Source organism: Salvia hispanica, chromosome 4, assembly GCF_029641045.1.
Source record: "Salvia hispanica isolate PSC_SH4W2 chromosome 4, Shi_PSC_v1, whole genome shotgun sequence".
In the NCBI taxonomy this organism is placed as follows: domain Eukaryota; kingdom Viridiplantae; phylum Streptophyta; class Magnoliopsida; order Lamiales; family Lamiaceae; genus Salvia; species Salvia hispanica.
In genome coordinates this window covers 34,761,008-34,776,110 of record NC_142695.1, presented here as the reverse complement: position 1 = coordinate 34,776,110, position 15,103 = coordinate 34,761,008, and the positions used below count along the sequence as shown (strand labels likewise).

Below are 15,103 nucleotides of genomic sequence, written 5' to 3'. Positions count from 1 at the left end.
ACAAACTAAAAAGGAAAACGTGTCATCTTAAGCAAGACAGAGGAAGTAATAATAAAGATTGAATATTGTACTATTTTATTTTCTGGGTTGAACATGCACACATATTTATAGTACTAATTTTTTTCGTGTATAATTGGGAGCAATGGTAGTCGAAATGAGAGGAGTACATTAATGAATTACATTCCACTTATACCACCCAATCCAATTCAAACCTAATATATTAAAGTGATGTTGGCTGCTAATATCACAAACTTGAGCCTAATTCTGATTTCTCATATAAATATTAAAATTGGTTTAATATATTTAAAATTTTATGTATTATTTTCTAATCCAACCCAAATACAATATTTTAAACAAAAACTTATTATATGTGGGAAATCATAAAACGTTTATGATATTTTAAATCAATCTTTTAAGTTCGTGCCTTTGTGGTAAGAGATGGTGTGAGACTTACAAATAGTAGAAAAGAAAATATGCTTGAGAGAGGTCGATAAAAGACCAATAGTCTTGGCCAAATATAAGACCAAAGGTCAGTTGCGGGCGGATCTGGGGGGCAGGAGGGGGCGGTCGCCCCCTCTGTGCGACTATTTTCCCTTTATCGGGACGTAAAATTACCATGTCCGCCCCCTCCATTTGCCACCGCCGTCTCCCCGAACAACGAAAAAATAGCCATGTTTGCACTAAGTCAAGCTAATACTATATATTCCGCCCCCTCTATTTTCGGATCCTGGATCCGCCATTGCCAAAGGTATCTCTTTGAAAAAAAAACGCATCTACAACAATGATTTCATAGTTAGAGTTTGATTTAATTTGTCGTTATTGATTGTAAGTGGGATTTGCCATGTTCTTTATAATTTGCAATTTAATACCCAATCTGTGTCACTTTTGAAATTAAATTTTAGCCATAATTTAAAACTCTATGATCCAAGCTCATCACTTGATACAATTTCATATTTAGACCTACCTTACGAGTAAAAATTGCATGGTACATCCATATCAAGTTGATATAGTAACTTGGTGTACTTCACTAATAACTCATCGACAAATAGAAATAAAAAAAGGTCCATATGCCACATCATTAAACACCAATTCAATACAAATAATTACACAAAATAAACATTTATTATTTATGGAAAGTGAGATTATATTCATACTATTAAATATGGAAATTATCATCACAAAATATTATAATAGACGTGTAATATATATGCATATTGACCTTTTAATGTAGTACTTAATATTTTACACATAAAAGTTTAATTATACGGTATTACAATACTTTTCATGCCAAGAAAAAAAAATTATATTAAAACTCCTTAATAGTACTATTTTGAGATTTTATGAATAAGACTTTTTTTTTTCTTATTTTATATTTATATATAAACAAAAACTTTACACAAATAAAAATTATGACGATAACTTATCATTTGTTAGTATATTAAGAAATCAATTATAATTTTCAATATTTTCTTATTATCATGTAAAAACTTTCATGAAATTTTTAAAATAAGAAAATAAAAAATCAAACTGAAAAATATTACTCCCTCCGTCCCAAATTTATAGTCACATGTAGTTATGGCACGGGTTTTAAGGAATTGGTGGAGTGTGTAATTAATGAAGTGAGATGGTGGAGTATGCAATAAATGGAGTGAGATGCTGGAGTGTGTAATAAATGAAGTGAGTTGGTTGAAGGTGAATCCCTTATTGACTTTTTGGTTTTTTATTTTTGTTTTGGTTTATTTTTGTGTTGATAATGACATTTGGGTGTAATTTTAGTGAATAATGGGGTAAAATTTTATGTCCAAATATGAAAATTTCTAAATGTGACTATAAATGTGGGACGGACTTTAATGGTAAAATGTGACTATAAAATTGGGACGGAGGGAGTTATTTTAAATAAAACAACTTGATGATTACTCAAAAGTTTAGTTACATCAAAATAGTACTACTATCAAAGAGTTGTAATATGAATTTTTTTTCTTGGCATGAAAAATAATGTAATATGATTACTTTTTATGTTTAAAATATTAAGTACTTACATTAATAGGTCAATAAACATATATATATATTGTAATTACATTGCACGCCTATTTTATGATGATATTTTCCAATTTAATAGTAGTAATATAATGCCACTTTCCATAAATAAGTCTATTTGTGCAATTAGATTTATTGAATTGATATGTGGGCGTCCATTTGTCAATGAATTATTGGTGAGGTACACCAATTCATAATGTCAACTTAGTATAGATGGACCATGGAATTTTTACTCCTACCTTACTACCTTGTTACCTTCAAGAAAATATTCACTAATCTAGGCATATCATGTTGCTAATATGAGGTGGTATGCCCTACCAATATTTCTTTGACATGTGGAACTCAAAATTGACTCACAATTTATATATGGAAACTTTCCAAATTAGATTTAAACTACTACCATTAACATGTTCCATCTTGTCTTGTTACAGTTTTTTTTCTAATACTAATATTTTAATATTTAATCAATTATAAAATGATATTCAAACTCACAATATTTTATAATTAAGTCCTTAAATCAAATTAGATGATTTTTAATGTTTTACAAATTTAATATACAATATTTCATTAAAATCTTAATTATGTCTTGATATTAGTATCACATTTGTCCATTATTTTTTTCTCCTCACTTTTTCTTGTCTTAATATTTAATATTTATATTATTTTTAATGGAAATTAATAATTCAATTAATTGAATTATATCCCAATTCCGTCTTTCAAATAAAAAACTCATAAATGAGTTTGAGCCTTCTCCGTACAATTAATATCCGGTGAAATTGAGATATGATTTAATTAAATTTTTATGAATTATTAATTCAAATTATATAAATAGTAATGAATATGATAAGAAAAGTTGAAGAGAAAAAAAAGGGAAAAATGTGATATTAATATCGATTGAGAGATTTGATTATGATTTTATTAAAATGTTAATAATCATCTAATTTGATTTATTGACATAATTATAAAATTGATGTAAGATTAGATACTATTTTTAAGATTTATTAGAAAAAGACTAAAACACAACAAGATGGAATATGTTTTATTAGAATATTAAATATTAGTTTAAATCTTATATTTGGGAAGTTTCCATATGCAAAATGTGAGTTAATTTTTAGATAAATTGTGTTTGAAGCTCTACGTTTGAATTTTGAAGATTTGCAAAATCAAATGCAGAATTGTATGAATTGTATGAAGATCAGCAGATTTTGCAACGAGAGTTTTAGAAAATGATTTCAAATATAATTTTATTTTTTTCCGCTACATTATTAATGAAATGACAATTATACCCTCGTGTTGACATAATATGATAGTTGTTGACATTTCGTTAATCTTGTGGATTAGTGGCTGATATTGCATCTCATTTCGCAATTAAGTTAAATAATCTCAACCTTACAGGACCCTGTACCTATATATATTATATATATTTAAATATATATTATACTGAATATACTATAATATTATGTATCTAATGAAAGAGCTTCATAGTTTATAATTGCTGGAATAACTTTTTCAGTTGATTAAAAGATAATGGGAGATTTAGGTAATACTCCTAATGTTTAATGCGTATATATAGTATATATGGCTATGCGTAATATCAAATATGGAATAATAATAAGTTCCATATAAAAATCTATGTTGTTAACATTTGTGAAGGTGTAATTTCCAGCTGGAAGTTGAGCAATGTACGTTTTCATTTGTCAATATGCTATAGGTATGACACACCAAATCATCTTTCCATCTTAGTATGTCTAGACTAGGAAATTTTTTCTCCAGGAATCAAAGAAGTATTGGTGGGACACACCACCTCATATTGCCACCATAGTATGTATAGACTAGAGAATATTTTCTCGTTACCTTATGCAAAGTAGGAGCTGAGATTATCTAAAATATAGAGTATATACTTGAGAGTATTTGAGATGAGAGTCCAAACTTCAAATAAAGGAGTTTAAAATACTAGGTCCAAATCGTAATTACATTGCTAAAGTTGAGCTGTTAGTACATCGAAAATGACAACCAAGATTAAATTGCAAATCTACTTGTGGCGCTAAAATTCACAACCACTCAAATTTGTGCACCTACACCTTCCACGCTAGCTCTATTGTCTTTTCCTTCAATTTATAGTTGTAATTTTACAAAAGAAAGAGGATTCAATTGTGTGTTGCGTGGCATGCTCATAATCATATGAAATTTGTTCAAACATAACCATGAATAGTCAGTCTTATTATCTCAATTTGCCTGTATTTATACTCATATTTGGTTACATGGAGTATTATTTAAACTTGATTGAATTCGTACAATCAAATTATTCCTTTGCTCTATAGTCATCTAGTTATGCAAACATATTGATATTAAATCAATTTTAATCCTTAAGAATAACTACACTACCATCACACCACATTAAATTTCAAAGAAATAAATATACTTCGATAATACTGATATATACAGATTGAGTCGAAAACTCGGACCCAATCTCAACCCGGGGGGTCACACACGACACGCCACATGGAATAGTTGCATTACATAGCCGTTGCAATAAGATTATTCTTCGATCTCTTGGTTTTCTTTCCCCACCATTTCCTTGGATGAGCATCGGCTTCACCATGGGCCACTGAGTGTATCTTCGTCTTCGAGCCTATCAACCGAACCTTGTTCCCCTTCATCCACGCCTTCACCATGCGTTTCAACTTCACCAGTTTCTCACTTGGAGCTCCTACAATATCATGCTTCTCATCTTCAAAAGTCACCTTCCTTTTCACCATCTCACTCTGCTGGTTAATTTTTGGAATCTCACTCTTTGCCAAATCCATCTGCATAACATGAATATACTGGTCAAGATGTTGTTGCTATTTTACCCAAATTAAAAGAACAGATACACCTAAACTTACTTGTAGAGATGCAATCCGTTTTTCCCACATTTCCTCTGCGGATTTAATCTTTTCTTCCGACTGTTTAATCCGTACCTCATATTGTGCCAATTGCTCTCTTAAGGCTACACTTTCTTTTTCCTTGATTTGAATAGTTTCCTTTGCCATTAACACCCTCTCTTGGAGTTTTCCAACAATCAAAGCTAGCATATCTAGAGGCAGAGCCTGAATAAACGTGAAGAAGCATTGTTTAGAGAAGAGTAAGTTTTTGTAGTCATTGCAACACAGTAAGTCGTATACCTGGACTTGAGAAATGGCGATGCCGGTTTCTACAATCGACTTGAGATGACTAAATTGCTTCCTGGCCAACCATCCCCGAACATCTGCTCACAAAACAGTAATTAGTAGCAGAAACAAAATCATTTCATTTTCTGCACTTAGTTTTGAAAAATTGATACTGATAAATAGTTTAAATGAAAAGAGAGTAAAGTAAGTGAAAAAATAATGTAGAGAAGAGTCTTATCTACAGTATTTTCTCTCTTACTTTACTCTTTCTCCACGTCTAATATGAAACGGAGTGAGTATTTTACACAGAGTAAGCCTTACATGATTGCAATGTGACTGCTATTTCATGGAGGTGTTTGCCATCATCCAAACCCTTCTGTGAAGCAACCTGTTCGAAAACGCATCAAATTCATGTCTATCGAAGACATAATCGATCCAATAGCGTAAAGCATTTGGCAGATTAAGAGATGAGAATTTAAAACAGACCTTATCAGAAGCAGTCTCCTCAATTCCCCCAATTTCGCCACGAAATTCCAATCTCCCTGAGGTTTCATCAGCTTTAAAGCTCACAGCCACAGGAAGCCGCCTCTTAGCGGAAGGGAGGCGATTGCGGGGGACGGCGCGGCGCGGCAGGGCGGGAGGGAGATCCGGCGGCGTCTGAGCTTCGATCTCGTCTCTTCGCTGGAGAGCCTCGAGCATTTCCTCCAACGAGCTACGAGTAATACAGCTCGGCGCTACAGCTAACATGTTTTCCGATCTGTATCACTCAAAACCCCCTGTCAAATTCCGCTCCGAACAAACCGCCGCCGCAGAAATCACTTTTGTCCAGCTCTTCTCTAGACCTCTGCGTAAGAGATTCTCGCAATTGAAAGCAGCGTTTGAGAAATAGCAATTGATTTTTGAATTTTTGGCAGAGTTTAAAGAAGAGATTTCTGAGGGGTTTGGAATCTGGAGAGTGATGAGGTTTTGAAGATTTCTCGGATATTATTTGGTGAAATATAGCCGTTGATATTTTTCAAAAATAAACAATTTTTTTAAGCTGACAACTCAACTGCCATATTATTCTTTTCCTTTTCTTTTTTGTCTATATTTTTTGGACCAGAAATTATTCTTTGCTACTTTCCATTATTTTATTTCGATTTGTTGTGGTTTCTAATGACATACAAAAGGTATCCACAAAAATTGTTTATGCATAATACTATTGACATGTAATGAAAATTTAAAATATCTTATTCATGTTTATTAACTTAGTCCACTAAAAAATCAATACCAAAATGTTTTGAACGTATAATAGATTATTCAGTTTAATTTAACTTAGTCCACTAAAATTAATACCAAAACGTTTCAACTAGGGATGTCAATCGGGTCGGTCCATCGGATTTCGGGTCGACCCTACTCAGGTTGCGGATCAATCGAGTGTGGGTTAATCGGGTTGTGGTTTCTTTCGGGTTATAAAAGTTCAATCCTAACCTTAAAACCTCGGGTTTCGGGCTAGCCCAGCGGGTTAATTGGGTTACTACCGATAAAATTAACATGCGACCAATCCAATAAATAATGATGAAAATTGGTTATATTCATAAAATGAAAAATATTTAATTATAATAAATTTGAGATATATGCTCAAATTCAATCATGAATATGATCAAGTACTAACATTTGAGATATTTCTTAAAATTTTAATGCATGTTTTAGAAATTTAAATATTTTTTTAATGAATTTGAATTTTTTAATTTATTTTTTAATTGTTATATTAATAAAAATTCAATATATAATTTGTGTATTTAATATAAAATAGAAATTTATTTTTTTAGTTATCTATATTATAAAATTAATCAATGAAGTGTCAAATTAGGAATTAAAAAAATAGAATAATAGAAATTTTATCGGGGCCAGCCCATTGGGTTTTCGGGTCTGGCCCTAACGGATTGTGGGTTAATCAGGTGCGGGCTAATCGGGTTTTAATTTTATCGGGCTATAAATTTCTAGCCCTAAACATCCCTAGTTTCAACATATGATATATATATTTTTTTTTTCATTTTTATGAATCGTGAAAATTTCAACATATGATATTATTATGATGGGGATGTATTAATATGATAATTATTTTTATTGTAACATCATACCACTATTTTTAGGCTGTTAGATCTGAAGATTGTGTGATTCTCAAGTTGCCATATGGTAGTCTATTTTAATCAAATTGGAACATAAAAAAACGTTGAAGGGAAAAATGGACATTCTTTATTTTCAGTTTGTTACCAGATTGCAGTGTTACTATACGAATATTGCAGTATTACGCGAGTAGTTTTTTACCTTACCAGATTGCAGTGCTACTATATGAATATTGCAGTATTACAAAGTAGTATTTGCAGTGTACTTATTACCAAATCCGTTTTCTGATTTAAATTTTTTGGAATTGACTAAAATATCACACGCCTGCAATATCCAACACATAAGGCTGCAATCCGAACTCTATTTCATCAATTCAATCCTAGGCGTCCATTTTATAGATCTAAGGGCTAGGATTAGTGGTATGTTGTACTCTAAACATGGTGGCACCCTAATACTCCTCTGTTATGTTGTACTAATTCATTTTTTATTTAATAGATAAATATATATAAATTCAAAGGTTGCATCTATACATATATAAAAGGCGAGTTTTGGTCTTTTCTTGAAATATTTATATGTTTTGTCCTTATTCTGAAATATTTATAAGTTATGGACCAATTTGAATATTTTAAGTAACTCATGAATATTTATTTAGATATTTTAATGAGCATTTGACTAATTCTTAAATCACTACAATGACTCATTGGTGGTTACAAATATTTAAATAGAATAATGAGCATTTAACAAATTTTGTAACCTATATTGTCTTGATTTTAAAATTTATGATGTTTTAATTCCATGATCTCTCATGTACTAATTTTGTACCTATAAAAGGCATAGAATTGTGGATGAATTACACTATACACACTAACAAAACATTCTTCATTCTCTCTGAAGCTCTTAATATTTTAGACTAAAGTCTCTTTTTGGTCCTTAACATATGCCGATTTTTTTATTTTAGTCCATAACATTATCTTTTGAATTATTTGGTCCTTAACAATTAAAAATCAGTCACATTTGGTCCGAAATAGACGGAACCGTTAAAAATTAACGGTCAACGAATTTTAAATCAATTTTGACCGGATTAAAAGTTTTAATTATGTTTAATTAATGTCTAATATATAATTAACCAAAATCTGAAAAATTACAAAATTTTAAGTAAATAATAATAAGTATAACAAAATTAAATTAAAGAAAATGAAATCGCAAATCTCTCGATCTCTCTCAATCGAGAAATTGCGTTGATCTCCTGATCTCTCTCACTTTGCACACCTAGTATTCGCTGGCGAATCGAAGTGAGGTTCTCGCCGGCGATTCCACCGTAGTTTGCGGCGGCGATTTACATACAAATCAATTGTGGATTCAACCCTAGATCTACTTTTTCTCAAAAGCCATGACAACTCTACAAGGGGAAGCTCTACTTTGTTTGTGAGAGAAAAGATTGCACCATTTCAAGTGGTGCGAACCAATTGACCCCATCGACGAAGACGACGGCGACGGCGGCACTTCTTCGCCGTCGCTGGGCGAGAGACCGAAAGTGACAGTTTTGGCTTGATTTTGGCATCAATCGATGAAAAAATTAGATTAGTGTTGTGAAGTTTTGATTTTGTTTCTTTGTTATTGTAATGTTTGTTTATATGTTGAAGTTGAAGTAATGAAGTTTGAGATGATGAAAAATTTGGACTGGTGAACAATCAGCTTAATTGTAGTGCTCGTTGTGAACAATCTGGAATGGCGAACAATTTGTGTTTTCTTTGGAATAGTGAGAGCAAGAAGAAGTGTGTACAAACTTGGTTGCAAAACACCCTCCAAAATTCAAAATAAATTTACTAAATCTGCTCCAATTATAGGGAGAGATGATTGAATTTTGGTTTTAGATTCTGAAATGTTAAGTTATGGTGTTTTGTTTTGAAATAAATTTTGTGTTTTGTAATTTTTAAGTTAATAAAAATAATTTTAGAAAAAATTAGAATTCATTTGAAAAAGAAAAAAAAATCTAATTTTTAAAACTCTTAATCCGGTCAAAATTGATTTAAAATTCTTTGACCGTTAATTTTTAACGGTTCCGTCTATTTCGGGCCAAATGTGACTGATTTTTAATTGTTAAGGACCAAATAATTCAAAAGATAATGTTATGGACCAAAATCAAAAAATCGCCATATGTTAAGGACTAAAAAGAGACTTTAGTCAATATTTTATTGCACATTTTAGGAACATTGTTTTGCTTGATTTTGGAGCCCCATCAAGTTTATAGGTGCCTAGCAGGTTTGAGATGTTATATACGTTAGGAGGAAGTCGTTTTCATTTCTGGGGGAAAATATGTCAATCCGAGAGCACTAACCGTGATGTAATTTGTCTTGCGGAAAGATGGTTTTTCTTGACTAATTTTCATTGTAATTTCCATTTCATTTATTGTTGTTTTTTTCCTTTGATTACAAAAGTTAGAGTACCGCGTGTATATGGTTTCAGAATTTTACCCCAATACTTTTTACCGTTCTTAGAGAGAGAAGAATTGTAACATCCTTAACTCAAACATACATAGTATTTATCTTCATCTTTACACAGTTTATTATTTTTAGTAGAGAAATATGAAGGATTGTTTTAAACATATTTTTCAAAAATGTCAACATTTAATGTAGTCTCTTTATCATTGTCCAAATAATTGTGTTTGTCTCAATTCAATTTTAAATATGTTTAAGTTAATGTCTTTAGGTGTAAAATGAATTGAGGAGTATATATTTATTGAATTTTTATTACATAGTAGTATATTTTTCTATTTTAAATCGTATATAATTATATTGTTTCCTATTTTAATTAATCGATTAACAATTTAAAATTGTATAACTAAAAAATATTCCGTCGTGCATCGCACGTGGGTTAAGACTAGTTACTATAAAGTTCAAAACTACTGGCCTTGGATATAAATTTTCTGTATTCTTTTTTATAAAATAATGAATTAAAAGTTATAGGTCAAGTCAATTTTCTACTCCATTTATTTTATTATAGGTGGTTCACCCCTAAAGAATATACTTCATTTGTCTCATGATCTATGAGATACTTTTTTTAAGCATGAATATTAGAAATAATATTAAATAGTTGAAGATGTGAGAAACATAAGAGGAAAAATAAAGTAGAAAAAAAATCATTTAATATATCATTTTTCTAAAATTCATACTTTAATGAAGTGTCTCATTTATCGTGGGATAGAGAGAGTAAAAAGTTATGACTCGTTAATAGCCGACTAAGCAACCCATTATTCACCCCTAATTGTTTAGAGACTTGTCAAGTAGTTGGCCACCCCAGTTCATCCAATAATAAAATAAAATGGACTCGAGTTAAGGCTTAACGCTTGAAGCGAATTCTAATTAAACTGTTTTTCAACCCAAACTAGATTTGGGTTCAAGTTCATCTTAACTTGCCCCAGATCATGACCAACCTATATAAGACTCACCACAAGCAGTGGCAGATCTAGGGGGCAAGAGGAGACGATCGCCCCTTCCCGGTCTGCGCTACCATGGACCCGAAATTTTCTATTGTCGTCCCCTCCGATAGCTTCCAATGTTGGCTCCCCCCTTCGTTAGCTTCCGATAAATTTTATTTCGCTCCATCCGTTTTAGGACCCTAGATCCACCACTAACCAGTATATTTTAATTTTTTTTATTATAATTTTAACCTAATTTTAATTATGTATACTCTAATTTTTTTTCCATTCATATTTTCCAAAAATTGTCCTTCAATTTCTTCATAAATAGAATTATAATAAGATAAGTTGGAATATATATTATTCAGTAAATATTGATAGAGCATTGTTTATAATTATAAAATCTATCAAACGATTATGCATAAACTACATGTGAAACTAGGAGATCTTATAAATAATTTAATCCTCCAATTGTTGTTATTGTCAATTTATACTTCCATCATGTCTCCATTAACTATCTCATAACTGATCGGTACGTGTTTTAAGAGATTGTTTGACTTTGTTAAGAAAAATAGGATGACTAAATTAATAAAATATGAACACTAATTTTATAATAATTGTGGGTAAAATTAATTAGTGAAATATAGTATCCACAATAGATTGTACAAAAATAACAAAATGGGGGCAGAGAGCAATATTTAATCAAATTAAAAAGTACATGAGAAAATAAACATATGCATGAAAAAAATTTATTTTTTGAGCAAGCCAATCCAGTCAAATTATTAACTAGACCTGGATTGGGTCCATATTTTAAAAAAAAATCTAGCCCCAACTCAGTCTAGTTCAGCCCAACCCTCTTAGTCACCAAGTCTGGGTTGGGCTGGGGCTAATCCACTTACAATTCTATGTACAGATAGAATACAACGAGAAAAAACCGACTCATGGGAAATAACTGTGAGCTATCCATATGTGATCTTTCTTCCTACGCTCCAAACCATTAATTAGAAATGAATAAATATTTCAGCATTGTTTAGAAAGTGTGAGATTTTACATGCATTCAAATATAAATATCATACATGGTAGAATACACAGAGAAAGCAAAATGATTAGAAATATGAATCTTAAATAGTACGCTAAAACTTAAAATAGAGTAGACAATTAGCTCTAATAATACTCTAAAATCAATCTCATTTTTTATTTTTGCGTAGAGAAATACTTATCTTAATATAAATAATTAGAGATGCTCTAAGGAAACGAATATTTACTGTTAAAAAAGTGGTCTCTCTAGCAAATTTAGTTTCCCATAGGCAAACTTCAAAGTCTCTTTAAACCTTTAAATGATCTCTTTTGCTTCTGGACCCGATTTATGTTAAATGGTTGAAGAGCTACAGACAGTGGTGTACTCGAAATAATGGCCAGCTTTCTCAGATCCAGAGAATCCGCTAAATCACAAGGTCTAGGAACTCAGAGAACCTTCAAAACCATCGGTCGTTGGGCACACAATTTTATCTGTCTTTCAAAACCCTCAACCCACAATACTAAAAACTAGTATAAGGAAGTAGGGATCGAATCCCACAGAGATGGAAGCGTAAGAAAGCATTCAAGAGACTTTGGACAAAGGGTTTTGGCTGCTGCCACGCAATTTTTGGGTTGAGAACTTACTACTAGACTCGGGAAATGTAAATAATCTATTCTACCAGCTAGACCTAGGAAAACATACAAAAGCATGCATGATGACAACAGAGATGCAAACAGAACAAAACTCCAGCGACGAAACTTTACCAGACCTAGTGAATTAAATTCCTTAAAATGCCTAGACAGATGAAGAACAGACCATGGGGACCATTTCCTAAAATAGCAAAGGTACGAATGTAAAGCTGCAAATAACTAACTAAGGATTTAACTAGCAACTAGCTTCATCTTCAACAACGATTCTTGATCTCAAAATGCAGAAAACAGAGTAAACATCGAATCGAAACAGAGCAAGCCGAATTAAACCACCAAATTACGATTAACTAAGAAATTAAAGCAGATCTACTATCACTAGACGAGGTAAATGAGAAAACAAAAACTAAATATCAAAACCGTGCAGAAATTAACAGATCTAAGCATAGAACGCTTCATCAGCTCCGGATCCAAGCCATCCACAACAAACCACAACAATTCCCATCTCCGATCACGCTGATTCAACCAAACTCAACCGATCAACTACAATCCAACACCGTTCAACTCAAACAACTCAGATCAAGTGCGAAAAACATCCAAAGTAAAACGAAAAGCAACATAAACATGAAATGAAAACATAGCAAAGATTTCCATAGCTAAAATAAGTACGAATTCAACAGAGATTCAGCTAAACAAAGCCGAGCTTCGAACAACGAAGACTCGGGGAATCCACAACAGAAATTTAAGAACAAAAAATGGTAAATTGTTTATTCGCCTCTCGTAGAGACGGTGGTACACAACGCTGATGCAAATTCCGAACTCCGAACCCCAAATTGGTACCCCTAATGTGTGTGTAGAGTGTGAGAAGTGAGCTAAGAGCTAAAAATGGATGATGGTCGATGCCCTCAGGCGTGTTGCGTGCTCTTATTTATAAGAGTGGAGTTGAGCTTCTAGATCCTTCTTTGAATTCTCCATTCTGCCCTTCGTCTAGAATTCTCCTCCGTCTGGTGATTCTCTTCTTCCTTCTGCTCATTTTCTTGCCAGACTCCTTCTCCAGGAAATCTCATTCCTTCTTCCTGGATCTGACATTTTTCTCTACACACCTGGCTTACAAACCGTGTTAGACCCAAGAAATTACAGAATTTAACCCCATAAACAATGCATGAAATTAGCCTTATCAATGGTATATAAAACATAATTGAAGAGAGAAAGGTAGAGAACAATTGTGTAGAATAGGATGATAATTTCATTGTATATGGAGCCCTTTAAATAGGGTGTAGGAGATAATGTACATAGTAAATCTTAATAACAAAATATTTTGTCAATCATCTAATTGAAGCAATTGATTCCAATCACAATATTTCCTTTTCTAACACTCTCCCTCAAATTGAGTGGTGGGGTCTCCAATACTCAATTTGCAAAGAGCATCTTCAAAAACTCTCGTATTGACTGCCCTCGACAAAATGTCGGCAAGCTGATCCTCTAAACGAACGAATGGTAGCTCGACAATACCCCTTTCAATGTTTTCTTTGATAAAGTGTCTATCCTCCTCAACATGTTTGGTTCGATCGTATTGAACCAGGTTTTCTAAGATGCTTATGGCGGCTTTGTTATCACTGTATAGTTCAAACTTCTTGCTAGGAGCAAGGCTAAGTTCCTTCATCAATCTTCTTAGCCACAATATCCCAGTCAACCCACTTTTGATCCCACAAAATTCTGCCTCAGCACTCGAGAGGGCCACCACCTTTTGTTTTTTGCTTCTCCAAGTTACCAAGTTCCCTCCAATGAAGGTAAAGTAGCTCGCGAAGGATCTCCTGTCATTAGAATTCCCCGCCCAATCAGCATCCGTGTATCCATAAATCTCGAGGTTCCCATTTTTAGAGAACAACACTCCATGTCCAGTTGTCCCTTTCAAATATCGACAAATCCTGGGCGCTGCCTCCATATGATCTGTCTGCGGTTTATGCATGAACTGACTCATGATCCCTACTGCGTAGGCAATGTCTGGTCTAGTATGTGAGAGGTAGATGGGTTTTCCAACTAGTCGCTGATATCGACTTCGATCGGTCAACTCGGCTTCATCATTAATCTGCAAACCATGAATGACTGCCATAGGTGTATCTTCCGGTTTACACTCTAAAAGACTTGCATCTACTAGAATGTCTAGAATGTATTTTCTCTGTTTTAAGAAGATCCCTTTTTGTGATCTTAGCACCTCAATCCCAAGAAAGTACTTGAGATCTCTTAAGTCCTTCATTTCAAATTCTTGAAACAGATTCCACTTTGAGCTCTCAATTTCCTCCAAGTCGTCACCTGTGATAATCATATCATCGACATAGATAATTAAACAAGTGATTTTATCTCCTCCCCTGTTTATATCCATAGCTAATCATTGCTCCGATAAAATTTGTTGGTGGCACTGCAATCCTCATTAATGAGTGTACAACATATGAATACACGATATATGGGAATATAAAATCTTAAACCTAACAGACAAAGAAATAAGTAACAATAATTAATCAGCGTAATGAAAATACTCCTCTTTTTCCTTGTTAGTTGAGTCGTTTTTCTATTTTCGAAAGTTCTAAGATATAAAAAAATACACTACTTAATCTCCGTACAGAAAAAATGCTTCTATTAACAATCTGAATGGGGGTAGTAACACATAAGGAGTTGTTTGGTTCAACGAGACTGATTCAACAAGACTACTAAGAACGCCCTAAAC

General features: G+C 32.6%; 1 protein-coding gene across 1 annotated transcript; it reads right to left on the bottom strand.

Moving 5' to 3' along the window:
• Positions 1-4,434: 4,434 nt before the first annotated feature.
• LOC125196971 (myosin-4-like) lies at positions 4,435-6,195 on the bottom strand. Its single transcript, XM_048095647.2, has 5 exons — positions 5,673-6,195; positions 5,508-5,574; positions 5,202-5,284; positions 4,923-5,126; positions 4,435-4,844 (listed from the first exon to the last, which is right to left on the bottom strand). The coding sequence occupies exons 1-5, from the start codon at positions 5,931-5,933 to the stop codon at positions 4,554-4,556; spliced, it is 906 nt and encodes a 301-aa protein (XP_047951604.1). The 5' UTR covers positions 5,934-6,195; the 3' UTR covers positions 4,435-4,553.
• Between the last annotated feature and the right edge of the window lie 8,908 nt (positions 6,196-15,103).

Excerpts from the sequence above, each read along its gene's own strand:
- LOC125196971 (XM_048095647.2), bottom strand. The coding sequence starts at position 5,933 with ATGTTAGCTGTAGCGCCGAGCTGTATTACTCGTAGCTCGTTGGAGGAA. Across the intron at positions 5,575-5,672 it reads AGGAGACTGCTTCTGATAAG|GTTGCTTCACAGAAGGGTTT; the intron begins GTCTGTTTTAAA and ends GTTTTCGAACAG. Across the intron at positions 4,845-4,922 it reads AACGGATTGCATCTCTACAA|ATGGATTTGGCAAAGAGTGA; the intron begins GTAAGTTTAGGT and ends CATGTTATGCAG.